The 16432-nt window shown below is 39.9% G+C and overlaps 1 protein-coding gene across 5 annotated transcripts in view; it reads left to right on the plus strand.

Annotated features, from left to right (window-relative positions):
* Positions 1–13715, plus strand: part of FMO1 (flavin containing dimethylaniline monoxygenase 1) — a 28297-nt gene extending 14582 nt beyond the window's left edge. For 2 of the 5 annotated variants that reach the window (XR_014814384.1, XR_002346938.2), the window contains exons 4-8: positions 1223–1385; positions 4439–4581; positions 7250–7449; positions 10494–10566; positions 12942–13715. Coding sequence is in view for 2 of the 5 variants with exons in the window: in XM_005656645.4 (XP_005656702.1) it covers positions 1223–1385; positions 4439–4581; positions 7250–7449; positions 9597–9952; positions 10494–10566; positions 12942–13284 (1278 nt within the window). In the remaining 3 variants the exon portion in view is untranslated. 5 annotated transcript variants of the gene reach the window in all.
* Positions 13716–16432: the final 2717 nt, after the last annotated feature.

The raw sequence follows: 16432 nt of genomic DNA on the forward strand, positions 1-16432 counted from the left end.
CAAAAAGACATAAATAAATAAATAAATAAACAAACAAAAAAACAAACAATTGCTAATACAAATGTAGAAGTCAACAAGAACTTCAAATACTATGAACCAAATAGTGAACCATTAGGAAGGACTCGAGAAGTCTTGTCTTCTTTAAAAACTGAAAAAAGAAAGCAAGGCAGCAAAGTCTCTTTGTTAGTGGTTCATTTATGTTTTTGTTTTGCTTTGTTTTTTGGCCATGGCTGTGGCATGCAGAAGTTCTTGGTCCAGGGATTAAACCTGTGCCATGGCAGTAATCAGAGCCACAGCCCTGACAACCCCAGAGCCTCAACCTGCTGAGCCACCAGGGAACACTAATATTTTTAAGTTTGATTTGTAGATTTATTTTATATATTTTCTGAATCAGAACCTAGTACCCATGGACATACATGTCCTCAATGAGAACAAAAAATAGACTACAGTTGACCCTGAATGACATGGGGGTTTAGGAGCACCAACTCTGTGCAGTGGAAAATTTCAATTTCCATTTTCTCCATATCCCAGGTGCTTCCATATCCACAGTTCCACATCTACAGATCCATGTAACTACAAAACCTCTTGTTCTGTAACACTTACTATTTAAAAAAAAAAAAAATCCATGTATAAGTGGATCCATGCAGTTTAAACCTATGTTGTTCAAGGATCAACTGTATTTGAAATCTGGACAATCCCCAACACATTCAGCCGTAAAGTTAACACTTTTCAATAGCTCTCTAGATCTGGGAAAATTTCAACAACGTATTCTATAACACCTTTCATAAACTAAGATACTCAAGGCCAAATTTATATTTTCAACTATATATTACCCATGCTTCTATTAAAGGATCTGTTGTAAAAGAGACAAATCTATGAAAATTACACATAACAGAAAAAGAGTGGAAAAACAAATCAGAAGTCCTGGGTTATAATTTTGGTTCTTTCTACCATTTACTGTGAGAATTAGAGTAAATCACTTAAAATTATTGGATTTCATCACCTCTCTTAAATACCCCTCTATAACTCTCAATTTAGGTTTCTTTCATCCATGAAATTATGATGATTAATCTGATAGCCCAATTTGATTTCTATGGTGTTGTTTCTTAATAATGTTTAATCTGTGCTCTAGAACTTTTGCTGTTTCTATTAACATGTTAGCCAGCAAGCCCTTACTGAAAACTTTGAAAACTATTAACCATGTCTGTGATTCATTTTTCAGACTAAAGTCTGCAGTGTAACAAAACATGAAGATTTTAATACCACCGGTCAATGGGATGTAGTCACTCTGTGTGAAGGAAAGCAAGAGTCAGCCGTCTTTGATGCTGTCATGGTCTGCACTGGTTTTCTTACTAACCCATATTTGCCATTGGACTCCTTCCCAGGTATTGCCTTTTCTGCAACTGACCAATTTCATGAGAGCCATCCTGATACTGGATTGGTCTATAAATAAATTCCTATTGATCCCTCCATTAAATAGTTAAAATTGTGAAGTAAGAGGGGTTTTTTTCCCCCTAACCAGCTTTATCTGGCCAGTTTTTGGTTTTCATTTGCTTCAAAAAATCTATGACTACCAAAAAGTAGAATGAATAACTACTAAAAAGTTTTATGCTTCATTGAAGTTCAATGTTCCTCCTTAAGTGACTGGTAGCACTCAGAAAGTCCTCTAAGACATGAGGCCTAGACGACTTGCTGGCCTCAGCAAAAGCGCATTGCCAAAGGTGAGTTTAGAGGCCCCAAAAGTTCATCAGTGAGTAAAGGAAAAAGTAACTTGATTTTTGTTTGTTTTGTTTTTGTGAGTCATAGCAATCAGCTAGATCAGAGGTCTATGGCACTAGGTTAATAGTCAGCAGGGACATAAGTTTTCGGGGGCAAGTTAAGACACCTTTGAGTCTGTTTCATTTCTCTTTTTTTGGCTGTGTCCATGGCATGTAGACACAGGCCAGGAATTGAACCTGTGCCACAACAGTGACCCAAAACACTGCAGTGAAAATGTCAGAACCTTAACTGCTGGGCCACCAGGGAACACCTGTGCCTCAGTTTCTTTATCTGAATTTTACAACCATGATTCATGGTAATCTGTGTCAAATTTCAACTGGGTTACAACTCAGAGGGAATAGAAAATTCAATGGTTTTGTTTATTTCATTTTCAGTAAAGGATTCCCAAAGTTAAAACTATAGGAAATCTTTCTCAGAATCATCTAAATATGATCTGTATGGATCCCAAGGCTCGGCTCGCAGTAAATTAATGTACCTCCTATGATCCTTTGTCTGCACTGAGACAAATTCAGGTCAAGTTAAGATAAAGCATATCCTGCAAACTGCCACAGAATAGAATCATTGCATTGGAAAGCAGTCCAGTCTTCTTCCCGGTGCAGGAAACTCTTCAACATCCTCTCTTCAAGCCTCTGCTTAAACATATTCAACAATGAACTCTTTCTACCACAGAAAATCCATGAGCAGGCAAGCTACTCCAAACTCCCAGGAAGGAGTGCCTGCTACAGAATCACTAGAGGAATCCAGAAAATGTCCTGACATGGAGGGTACACTGCGGTTACAGTATAGCACAAGGTGCTGGAGCACAGAGGTGGATAATAAAACACATAGCCTGAATGAAAGGCATGAAAAGAATTTTATAGGGGTTCAAAGGAGGAATCTCAGCCTACATATGACCTGGAGTGACCAGTAATTTATTCTACAACAAACTCTTGCAGCATCAATGGTTCTGGATCTGCCTTCCCCCCCACCGCCCCCAGATGTAACTCAAGTCAGGTCAGATTAGCATAAAGCATATCCTAAAAGCAGCAGAGCCAATATATTCCGTTCAAATAGGATGAGCTTGCGACCCAGGAGGTATAGATTTGCGGCTATACAGTTAACAAGCTATATAATCTTGGGCTTTCCACTTAACCTTTCTAAGCTTCTGTTTTCCTTCCTAGAAATTGAAGGCTTTGGACCACCTTAACCAACAACACACAGCACAGATCAAAGAAATAGAGTTCTATAGGGCTTGGAATTCTTCTCAATATCCATCTTACCATTTACTACCCATTGGTCATTTAAAATTTGTGGCTAAATTATTATTAAGGAGACTTTGTGCCCTAAAATTTTATGACCTTAGGCTTGAAATGGTGTCCTCTCAATCTCACCATCTCCTTCTCTGCCCCACAGTAGACTTGCCTGGTCTGTACATTCTCCCCAGTGTAGTTGTTAAATATTACAAAAATTTAAATTCATTAAAGTTATACAAAAGTACATACTATGAGTTCTGGAGGCAATTCCAAAGAAGGTAGTCCCAAAAGTCTTAGCAAAAAAAAAAAAAAAAAAGTGTTACTACAGATGAAAAAAATATATAACTTCTCAAGATAACTAATTTTATTAATTCAGATACCATGTACATTTGGCTGTGTTTACTAATGCAACTGATAATAATAAAAGTTTTTGCTCTGTCCTCCTGTAATATAAGTGGGGAAACTTTAGTCTCATAGAAGACTCAGCCACAGATTCTCATTTTTGTTCATTTGTGATTCAAAACAGCCTGATCCAGAGGAAATTTGAGATAGTCACATGTTCAGGAATAATTTTATGGTTTTCATTAAGCCCATCTAGCTCTCCCTTCTTAACAGTTCTTTGATCCATATCGGGTCCCTGGGCAGAGTTAATATTTGAACTTGGTTGCAAAATTATTAAATTCTAAATGATCTAGTTTGTGGTTAGGTTTTATTTTTTTGGTATTTTTTTTTCTTTTTTTCTCTGCCTTTTTTTTTTTTTTTTTTTTTAATCTCTTTTCTAGGCCCACACCCACAGCTTATGGAGGTTCCCAGGCTAGGGGTCCAATCAGAGCTGCAGCCGCCCGGCCTACACCACAGCCACAGCAATGCGTGATCCAAGTCGCATCTGTAATCCACACCACGGCTCACAGCAACACGGGATCTTTAACCCACTGAGCGAGGCCAGGGATCAAACTCACAACCTCATGGTTACTAGTGGGGTTCGTTAACCACCGAGCCACGACAGGTACTCCAATATTTCAGATTTTCTTAAATTGAGTCTGCTATTAAAACAACTCCTCAGAAAAGAAAATCATGGACTTGGAGAAGAGACTTGTGGCTGCCTGATGGGAGGGGGAGGGAGTGGGAGGGATCAGGAGCTTGAGATTATCAGACACAACTTAGAATAGATTTAAAAGGAGATCCTGCTGAATAGCATTGAGAACTTTGTCTAGATACTCATGTTGCAACAGAAGAAAGAGTGGGGGAAAAAATATAATTGTAATGTATACATGTAAGGATAACCTGACCCCCTTGCTGTACAGTGGGAAAAAAAAAAAAAAAAACTAAATCATCAGTCAAAGAGATGTTATTAATTAAATATTACATATGTTTGATTCACTGGTCTTATAAATTCTCTGACTTCTTTTTTTTTTTTTTTTCTGTAGGCATAAATACTTTTAAAGGCCAGTATTTCCATAGCCGACAGTATAAACATCCAGATATATTTAAGGACAAGAGTGTTCTTGTGGTTGGAATGGGAAATTCGGGCACAGACATTGCTGTGGAGGCCAGCCACCTGGCAAAAAAGGTATCTTTCTTGGTGTTACTTAGAGAAGAGGTTTAAGACACATGCCTCAGGCAAACAATATTTGACACCATGATAAATGACAAAAGGAAAAAAATCCGAAAACACACATACACAAAACAGCTATTTTTAGGTATTTTTTTCTTGAATCTTCATAAATGTTACTGTGAATTCAAGGTGTCATTTTTCCTCCAAATCCAACTTCCCTGACTTCCTATTTTTGTCATTTTCCCAGTCAAAAAGAGCTACAGGAGACATCTGTTTCTTATTAGTCCCACAGGTCAGAAAATTCTGGAAATTTTCTTTGCTATGTTCTCTTAGTTTCTCCTTTCTTTCCTTATTAATTGCCATCAACATCATCAGTCCATACTATCTTGCATTGAGGCTGCTGCATTGTCCTTCTAAAAATAATGATATAGTTAATATTTATTGGAGTTTGCTTACTCTGTGCCAAGCACTGCACTAAATGCTTCACTGCCTTACTTCAACCAATCCTCAATACAAGCCATGAAATAAGTACTGCTAGTATCCTTGTCTACAGATGAAGAAACTGAGACTTAGAAAGGTTAAGTAAACTGCCAAAAGGCATAGCACTAGACTCTTCAAATCTGAGTCTCTTGATTCAAAGCTTCTGCTCCTGATTCTACCTCGTGTCCATCCTGTGAGGGTGGCACTCCCACCCCAGCCCATCCTCCGCCACCCAACAATCCATCCAGATCCCAACTACCAGCAAAAAGTCCTCCAAAAATCCTGCTCTCATTAAAACACCCATGTTAAAAAACTAAGCCCACCTTACCTTAAAAGAAAATCATAAATTGCCAGTGTATTAGCACTGCATTGTAGAATTCTCCGTAATCTGGTCCAAATCTGCCATTTTAACTTTATCCCCCACTTTTCTCCCCACATGATCATCAACTGCAGTCTGACAGGTCTACTCTGTGCCCTTTCCAACTGTCAAATCTCTATTTTCCCCTTTGTTCAAACCATACCCCTCCCTTCTGCATGCCCCCTTCTTTTTTATTACAATTTACACTTACATTCCCAGCTGCCACAACCCAACACAAAATGATCTCTCAGTAGTATGAATTTATGTAATAATTGTAATTTACACTCCTCAGCACTTTTTAATTCTTAGTATTATTAATTACCTTTTATAGTAAATATTTTCTTTCCAACTATGCCATAAACTCATTGAGAGCCATTCAGCCAACAAATCAATATTAGTTGTTGACTTCCATTATACCAAATGTTGTGCCAGGGTCTGTACCCTGGAGAACAGAACAATCAAACAAGATCCCCACTATCATAGAGCACGTAGTCATGGCGAAAACAGATGTCAAGTAAGTAAGTATAAGTAATTAGATCATTAATTGCAAGAGTGAAATAGCTATGAAGAAAAATAATTGAGAGTGTGTTCCCTTCTGGAACTTTCAAAAAGACTCAATGATTGATTGATTGATTGATTGATGAATCCTTGATTGATTTGGAGAGACTTGGCAATTTGGTGTAGTAAACCCTGAAGGAAGGGAAAGGAGATTCTGAAGCAAAAATTAACACATGCCCATCCATGATGACCACCTCATGTGGGTAAGTATTCTTTCTATTTCTTCTTCACCCATAGGAAATTTCTTCACTCTGAAAACATACTTTGGCACACATCTTATCATTCCTAAAGAGACTACCCTTGTTTCAGGACATAATTCATATCTACCAAAATGCATCATGACAAAGAGGGGCAGGTGAGAATATGTCAGAATCACTGATAAGCTCATAGTTCTGGCCACTATACTGCTCCCTCATTTATAAAGTCAATCAAACTGTGTACTGCAGCTGTGGCCACCACGCCCCAGTTTGTTAGGAGAAAATCATGTATTAAGTCAGTTGTTTTGTGTCTGCAAAGCTACAGATTGGTTGACTAAATTTTTCAGTTTTTAAACAGTTATACAGACAACTCCTTATTGTACAGGGACCAAAACATTATTATCTTCGTAAACTCAGTCTGCTAATAAATTCAATAGCCAGATAATTTAAAAAAAAATCTGCCAAAAATACTTTTGTTTGTTGCTGAAATTTACTGTAACAATGTTAAATTCTAAAAATTTTTATTGTTGTTAATTCCAACAATTATTATTTTGCATTTTGGGGGCCGCACCTGTACCACATGGAAGTTCCCAGGCTAGGGGTGCAGCCTGGTGAGGCCCCAGGCTAGGGGTCAAATTGGAGCTGCAGCTGCTGGCCTATACCACAGCCACAGCAACACCAGATACCCGACCCACCGAGCGAGGCCAGGGATTGAACCTGCATCCTCATGGATACTAGTCAGATTCATTTCCACTGAGCCACAATGGGAACTCCCACTGGCATTTTTTTAATGGCCGCACGCATGGCATATGGAAGTTCCCAGGCCAGGAACTGAATCTGACCAAAACTGTGACCTATGCCAGACCCACTGTGCAGGGTTGAGGATCCTAACTCCATGTTCTAATACTCTAGATACTCAAACCATTATCCCAAGAGAAGTGAGTTCAAAAATCAAAAACTGTCTTGTAAGGGATGTATTTGAGGGTAGTCAATTTTTTGGTGCCTTTCATTTGATGAAACTTCTTGAATCTCTGACAGACCCAGCCCTGTTTGCTGTGTCAAACTGAGTGACCTGTTTGATTGCTTCCAGGTGTTCCTCAGCACCACTGGAGGAGCATGGGTGATCAGCCGTGTCTTTGACTCAGGGTACCCATGGGACATGGTGTTCATGACACGATTTCAGAACATGTTCAGAAATTCTCTCCCAACTCCAATTGTGAATTGGTTGATAGCAAAAAAGATGAACAGCTGGTTCAATCATGCAAATTATGGCTTAATACCCGAAGACAGGTAACTATGGAGTATCTGCCAAGGGCTCTGAGGAAGAAGGAGAGTCGATCCTTCCAGTGGAATCCCCAGGCAGGTCATAACATGACAACATTACTGAATGTGAAGGAAAACTTTCTACAAATTTATTCAGCTTAATCATAATAGCTGTTTTTGGGAGCTCAGTATGTGAAATTATGTATTCACCTTGTCAACAACCCTTTAAAGTATATAGTATAATCATCCTTTCTTGGGGGGGTATAGTAAGGGTTAGGGAATTTCAGACACTTTCCCAGGCTCATTTAGTTGTAAGTGGGCCCTGTGACCTTGGCATGTTGTGTGAACCTCAGCAGAAACAATCAAAAGAGAATGATCTGTCTATGACTCTTCTGCCTGTGTGGGAAAAACTATATCCTATAGTTGCCCCTTCACCATCTCTTTCAGGGCAGTGCCTTCTTCCCTTTGTCAAGATAATTTTGACTTTAGTCTTTCCTTTCAGTTACAACTCATAGCCTATCCCATTAACAAGAACCCAAAGGTTTTACTTCCTCGTTTGTTGAGTCTGTACAATGACATTCCATTACCACAGTGGCAGCACAGCCTAGAGGTCCTGTCTGACCTTCCTCCAAATTCCACTCTGAATCAGCATGGATTAGGTGGCACCAAAGCCACCAGTGATGGCAGGCAGCCCCCTTCCTACATGTATCTGTCTCCTCTTGTTCTCTTCATCCTTCTATCATATAAGTTCCTCTCCCCATGCTCTCCTATTCCTGCTCTTGTCTCACCCCCCACCCTTATCTCTCTTTTTTTTTTTTTTTTTGTCTTTTTGTCTTTTTGCCATTTCTTGGGCCGCTCCCATGGCATATGGAGGTTCCCAGGCTAGGGGTCTAATCAGAGCCGTAGCTGCCAGCCTACGCCAGAGCCACAGCAATGCGGGGATCTGAGCTGTGTCTGCAACCTACACCACAACTCACGGCAACACCGGATCCCTAACACTGAGCAAGGCCAGGGATTGAACCTGCAACCTCATGGTTCCTAGGTGGATTCATTAATTAGTGAGCCACGATGGGAACTCCATTTTCTCTTACCTACTCTCTTTTACTTCCTAACCCCGGCTACTTAGGGGCTTGACTCTTTTTTCACCAGAGCTCTTTATACCATAAGTTGTAGCTAGCCTGAACAGCAGCTAGTGGGACTATAAGGAATTTTATTTAATCCCATAAAACCCTAGAAAATGTAAAAGGAGCCTGAGGAATTGTAATCTCTTCTCTCCAGATTGAGCAAATTCTTTATCATCATTTTCTTTTTCCTTTTCTTTTTAGCTGTGCCCATGGCACATGGAAGTTCCTAGGCCAGGGACTGAACCCATACCACGGCATCGACCTGAGCTGTTACAATGAGCTGCTACCAGGTCTTTAACCCACTGAGGCACAGAGGAACTCCCCTTATCATTTTCAAAGTTCTTATGTATGTACTATTCCATATGTCCTTCATCATACTCAATGAACTAAGAATGACAAGTGTTAGCACCCCTATTTTCCAGTTGGGTGAAAGAAAGCTTATAGGGACCAAATGACTTTCCAAGCTCTGTTAAGTATAAACACTTGGACACAAAGCCGCCTTTACTACCTCCTGCTCCAGTGCTCCTTCCATTTACCACATTGTCTCTTTCTGTGCATTTGCCATAAGCCAAAAATGGCTTGGCTTCCTCAAAGTTATCTTGCAAAGTGTTTGGTGATTCCAAAGACATAGCCAGAAAAAGATAACTCCAACATTGTTCCTTTTAAACACACACATTTCCCTTGTAAAGTTGATTCCTAGGAGGAGAGAGTTTCCAACAGCTCTCAGCAGATATAGAAGTCCCTGGTTTCCAATGTAGTCCTTCAGCATTCAGCTGTCTCTAAAATGACAGTGAGAACTGAATGCTAAATTTTAGCAGGAGAAGCAAGAGCTAGAGAAAGCTCTGACCTCTTTCTCCTCAGGCTTCTAAACGCTAGTAAATGGTAAGCATATTTCATCATCCTTCTTGGTCATTCATGAATCCACTCCCACATAGGAAACTTCTCCCAAGACTGGCACCTCCTGCAGAATGAAGAGGGGAGGGGAAGGAGGAGGGAGGGCTGGCTGCATTGGTCACTGGCAGATCTCTTCCTATCCATGTTTTTGTGTAGGATACAACTAAGAGAGCCTGTGCTGAATGATGAGCTCCCAGGCCGTATCATCACTGGGAAAGTGCTCATCAAGCCAAGTATAAAGGAGGTGAAGGAAAACTCCGTGGTATTTAACAGCTCCCCAGAGGAAGAGCCCATTGATATCATTGTCTTTGCCACTGGATACACCTTTGCTTTCCCCTTCCTTGATGAGAGTGTAGTGAAGGTTGAAGATGGCCAGGCATCACTATACAAGTACATCTTCCCTGCACATCTGCAGAAGCCAACTCTGGCTGTTATTGGCCTCATCAAACCCTTGGGCTCCTTACTACCCACAGGGGATACACAAGCTCGGTGGGCTGTTCGGGTCCTGAAAGGTAAATGCTTGAAAAATAGCAGAATGTATGGTTTCAGTTTGCTGTTATTTTGGATACTGGAAATTTTGAGACCTCCTCAGGCTCCTGTCATCTAAAACAACAGAAGTTTTAAAAGCAAATCCATTGATTGTTCAATGACTTACACTATCATAATGAATTTGTGCCATTACCAGCACAAAAGATAAATCACAGGCCAAAAAATATCAGCTGTGTCTACCTGTTATTTTGGCTGAATCAACTGGTTCAATTAAAATTTAAAAGTTCAATCAATTGAATGACAAAATTTAGTCAAGCCAGTCAAGTAAGGTTCTGTCAAATCAAATAAGTAGTCAGATGAACTGATGCTTATCTCTTCAGCTGGTGGCATTATTACCAGAAGCATACTAGCCATCCACTTAAGCTGCTTACATTTCTGCCAGAAGAACAGATGACTAGTTGGAGACTAGAAATAAAAGATAAACATCAGTATAGCAACTTTACCTGCTAAGTAAACACTGAAACCTAAAGTTAAATTGCATTTTTTTGTTTGTTTGCTTTATAGGTGTGAATAAGTTACCACCATCAAGTGTCATGATACAGGAAGTTAATACAAGAAAAGAAAACAAGCCCAGTGGGTAAGTACTATGCATTCTCTTTGCATCATAACTAAGGCTGGTAAAACAATAGCAAATAAAGGTGCAATTTACACTGGAGAAAAAAGAAGCAACTGAGACTTAGAGAAAAATACTAGACTTGCTTATTTAAGGAAAGAGAAGGGAAAGGGAACTTAAGACATTTTAATGTCCCAAACCATCACCTTAGCCCATGGTCATCTAGCACCACATGGAGTTTAGGTTCTAAACCACTTATAATTCATCTTCATCTACCAGATGCATTATTCTCTACCTTTACCCATAATCGGCAGGCAAGCTGTTGTGATTACCCACTCTGACAACACAAGGGTCTACTCATTCATTCATTCAACAAATCTGTGTCCAGCTCTATTGTTTTTATTCAGAAGACTACTCTAGAGCAGGAGCCAAACTAGGGCCTATGGGCCAAATCCACTGACCACCTGTTTTTTTCTTTTACTTTTTTTTTTGTCTTTTTAGGGCCACACCTTTGACACATGGAAGTTCCCAGGCTAAGGGATGAATCAGAGCTGCAGCTTCCAGCCTATGCTAGCCACAACTATAGCTACAGCAATACCAGATCTGAATCGAGTCTTTGACCTATACCACGGCTCGCAGTAACGCCAGATCCTTTAACCCACTGAGCAAGGCCAGGGACTGAAACAGCATCCTCATGGATATTAGTTGGGTTCTTAACCCACTGAACCACAACAGGAATGCCTCTCTTTTACATTTTTAAATCATTGAAAAAAAAAAAGATTTTGTGATATGTCAAAATTATATGAAATTCAAATCACAATGGCTCATTAAGAAAGTTGTTTTTTTTTTTTTTGTCTTTTTAGGACCACACCCATGGCATATGGAGGTTCCCAGTCTAGGGGTCCAATCAGAGCTGTAGCCACTGGCCCAGGCCAGAGCCACAGCAACTTGGGATCTGAGCCTTGACTTTGACCAACACCATAGCTCACAACAACGCCAGATCCTTAACCTACTGATCGAGGCCAGGGATCAAACCCACATCCTCATGGGTGCTAGTCAGTTTTGTTAACTGCTGAGCCATGAGGGGAACTCATAAATTAAGTTTTATTAGAATGGGAAAGCCCTCACTAATTTACTTGTCTAAGTATTTCTTATAAGGACAGCAGAGTTGAATAGTTGAGGTGGAGACCATAATGTGTCCTTTGAAGCCTTAAATATTTATCTTCTAGCCTTTTGAAGAATAAGTCTGTTGACTCCTTCTCTAGAGGGGTGGTCTCCACTTGTGCTCAGCTCTTTGGCTGACACTAAGAGACAGGGACAATGGAAGGGAGATGGACATCAAGGAGGGAGTCATGTGCCTACCCCACTCCTAATCCTAAAACAACTCTCATTTTATCTGTTCTACTGTTCATCTGTTTTGGATTTTTATATAAGTTTTCACTTGAGAAAAAGGGTTTCTTTGGCAAAAAAAAAAAAAAATTAAGTCATTGCGTTTAAGAAACATGACTTTTTTCATTCATACATGTTTTCAAACTTCAAGTATTATTCTATACTTGTCAAACTGCTAAATCCAGAAATGATAAAAGCATTTAGGTTGTCTCTTCTTTATCCTCAAACTGGGATATGATTTGATCTCCTTGATTTCCAGAATTCTAATATAACATAGATCATTAATTAGAACTATGCAGTGTAAAAGCTTTTGTCACATAGATTGGTCAATAATATTAGTGAGTACTACCAGCATTACAGGGAATTCCAACCTATTTTTTATTTTTGTGTCTTTTTACATTATAAAATCTAGCAATAACTGAGTTTTAGAAAGATTTAGGAATAGTAAAATTATATTAAATCTTTTTTCTAGAAATTGCTAATTATTTGACAATGGAACCAAAGTAATGCCAAATCCTGAGTTTCCATTGTGGCTCAGGAGTAACAAACCTGATTAGTATCCATGAGGATGTGGATTCAATCCCTGGCCTCGCTCAGTGGGTTAGGGATCCAGCATTGTTGCAAGCTGTAGGGTAGTTTGCAGACATGGCTCAGATCCCATGTTGCTGCATGCATCAGAAGCTGCAGCTCTGATTCAACTCCTAACCTGGGCCTCTGTATGCTGCAGGTACAGCCCTAAAAAGGAAAAAATAAATAAATAGTAAAGTAATACTAGATCCATTATCAGCATTTGGAGCACCACATGTATGGAGTATCTTTTCAAGGAATCCATCTTGTATTTAAATCATACAGTAAGGCCTACAGATACCTATGGTCATAGAGGGAAGAAGGAAGAAAACAGGCCAAATTTTATAGCATCATTGTTTGCTTCTGGCACTTTTATTTGTTCTAAGATATCATTATTTGACCTTTTTGTCTTCCCCTTTATCCCCAATCTTCTCTTTATAAAGGTTTGGCTTGTGTTACTGCAAAGCTTTACAATCCGATTATATTGCATACATAGATGAACTGCTGACCTATATCGATGCAAAGCCCAACATGTTTTCTCTGCTCCTGACGGATCCACACCTGGCTTTGACCATCTTCTTTGGCCCATGCACACCATACCAGTTCCGCCTGACTGGTCCAGGGAAATGGGAAGGAGCCAGGAATGCTATCATGACCCAGTGGGACCGAACATTCAAGGTCACCAAAACTCGAATTGTAAAAGAATCCCCATCTCCCTTTGCAAGCTTACTTAAACTCTTTAGCTTTCTAGCCTTGCTTGTGGCCATTTTCCAGATTTTCCTCTAAGTATTACTGAATGGATTATTAAATGCACTGAGTAGACGGTTAGTGCTCTGGCTCCTCCACTGCAGCAGCATTGCCTCCCCAGCTATGAATCATATTTGAGTAGTGAAAGCCACCCATGCCCTTCCCTGGCTAGCTTAAGCATTACCACTAATACTCCCAAGTGTCCTCAGCTCTACCTGCTTCCAATGCTAGAGGAAGATAACCAAAATTTCTGTGCATTTGAAAGCTGCTAGAAGGTTCAAGGTTCATTTTAGAAGGGAGGGCTGTCCCAGACAGCACTCTGAGCAATTAGGCCTCTTTCTATTTTCATAGATCTCGACTAAAATTCCCTACTTCACAGAAGATTTTGTTGTACTAAAATCAGTTGATTTTGTTGTACTAAAATGGTATCAGTTGATTAAAAATAAAAAGAAAGGAAAGTCTAGAAATTATTTCAAGTGGTCTTTTGTTCTCTTTTTAAAAGTTGGGGGAAAGATGAGTGGAAAGAGAGAAGAGGATGAGGAGTTTACTAATAGAGACCATAAAAGGATGGGAGGGTTCAATGACTTCGTTGGAATGTTTCTAAAGAGGTGTACCTGCCTTGGAGTGTTTACTCCCCTAGAGGACACTCTACCACAAATAAAGCCTCTAGCTTGCATGATAACAACCCCAATCACATCTATCCCACAGAAAACAACCTGCTCTTGGAGTCAGCTTCCAGCACCCAAAGGAAAAAGACCTCTCACTCAGATCCTCCTTTACAACTCTGCTTAAAGAGGCAAATAGCTGTCTCTTCTAAGAGTCAACCAAATCCAACTGGAATTCATTGGAGAAAGGACACAACTAAGAAATCTTTAACAGAGAGACATGAGTCAGAAAGAAAAGACAGAAAAAGGGAGCAAAGCAAACACCATGTCAAAAAGCATTTTTTGACCAAACTAGAACAACCCTTGATTCTCTCTCACAGTTACACATGTAAGGATGTCATGATTCAGAACCAGAAAAGGTATTGCCTTCACTTCACCTCCCTGATGGGCTTAGATGGTACATTCACTTCACAGAGAGGTTCATGGTTTCCATGGGGAGGGGATTCAAAAGGTATGGAATCAGGAGAGTGAGCTCTGTAGGTAAGTAGAGATGCAGGTCATTTCTCTTCCACTCTGGTCTGCTCTTCAAGCCCCTCTTTTTTGTTGCATTTTTTTTAACGTTCCTTCTATTTCACTTCTTAACATATGTGATATTGTGATTTATAATAAGAAATATATATGTGGTCTTTCTCCTCATTTCCAGCACAGAGCTTCTAAAACCCTTGAAATCTCCTAAGTGATGAGAAAAAAAAAACAAAACAAAAAAAGCAGTCTTTTGTTAATGAAATAACCTTTGGAAAACACCTAAGGATGGGGCTGATCACCATCCATGGAATTAGAGGATTAAAACTTTCAGCTCCACCCCTTTGGTCTCTGGGCAGGGGAGAGACGAGCTATAGGTTACAGTCACCAATGGCCAATGATTTAATCAATCATGTCTATGTAATGAAACTTCCAGAAGAACTAAAAAGGATGAGGTTCAGAGAGCTTCCAAGTTGGTGAACACATAGAGATTTGGGGAGAATGGTACCTTTGAAGAGGACGTGGAAACTCCACACCCCTTCTCACCTATCTTGCCCTGTGCATCTTTCATCTGGCTATTCCTGAGTTCTATCATCCTTTTATAACAAACTGGTAATCTAGCAATTAAAATGTTTCTCTGAGCTCTGTGAGCTGAACTTGTTCACAAAACTACTGATTAATCCATAAATTAATTGAACCCAGTGGAACCTCTGATATATAGCCAGTCACCTGTATAAAAAGCATAGGTGACAACCAGGGCAGCTTGAAATTAGCACCTGAAATGGGAGAGAGGGCAATCTTATAGGACTGAACACTTAACCTGTAGAATCTGATGCTTTCTCTAGGTAAATAGTGTCAGAATTGAGTTCAATTGTAGGACACCCAGCTGATCTCTAAGAATTGCTTGATTTCCCACACAAACATTGGAATTGGTTGCAAAACCAAAAACATAGGAACTCATGATAAAAAATTGCTCCACTCGATATAACCTAAATGACTTTTGGGAATGCTTTTCCCTCCCTCTAAGCAAATCTGACATTTTAGCATGCCTCATGAAGTTGCTTGGGGATGTGCAGTGTCCCAAGTGAAACATGACAAGGTAAACTACCCAGGCAGCCACAGCGGCAAACCACAATGACATAAGCTAGAACCCGAACCTAATCTTATCTATTGTACTGAATGTATTGTACAGAGAGATTGAATATACAAATGGACAATGGCCAAACCACCCATAACACTAGAACTCTGACCCACAACCTCTGCAGCAATCAATTTAAAACACTCAGGACCAGGACTTGGTCAATGAGTGCCAGCTTCTCTAACTATGGTCCCTGCTCCAATGCAGGACCAACAAAGAAAGTCAAATATATGCCCCACTTGTCACATCTGCTTCTCATTAGCCCACCTCTGCCTTCCCCATACCAACAGCCTCCAATAAGAGCACATCTGTGAGTTCCCATCATGGCTCAGAGGAATCAAATCTGACTGGTATTCATGAGAACACAGGTTCTATCCCTGGCCTTGCTCATGTGCTAAGGATCCAGCTTTGCCTTGAGCTCTAGTGTAGGTGGAAAACGCAGCTCAGACCTGGTGTGACTGTGGCTGTGGCATTGGCCAGTGACTGCAGCTCTTATTCAGTCCCTAAGCAGGGAACTTCCATGTGCCATGGGTGCAGTCTTAACAAGACAAAAAAAAAATTAAAAATAAAATTAAAAATTTAAAAAAAGTATATCTGAATCCTTCCCCTTTACTCACTTTAAAAAAAAATTCTCTGCCTGCCTTTGAATATTTGCTAAACACTAGTAATGATAGCTGAGTTTCTTGCTATAGTAAGCTCTGTCTTCATGGGGAAGGCTGTACTACCAAATTTAACAAATAGGAAAAACAGATAAATATCAATTGATTAGTCCAAGGTAACAGAGATAAGTGGCTGAGTTAGGAAATAGATCTGCACAATATCTCTCCAAGGCTCTAACTCCACCATTTCAGCCTGTGGCTTCCAGTGGTCAAATGAATCTAAAAGTCTTCACAGTGCTAACATGAACGTCATTGTACAAGGA

This window comes from Sus scrofa, chromosome 9, assembly GCF_054392235.1.
Source record: "Sus scrofa isolate SSC_HxYL_T2T_F1_AM1 chromosome 9, Sscrofa_HxYL_maternal_Yorkshire_Landrace_v2.0, whole genome shotgun sequence".
Classification (NCBI taxonomy): Eukaryota; Metazoa; Chordata; class Mammalia; order Artiodactyla; family Suidae; genus Sus; species Sus scrofa.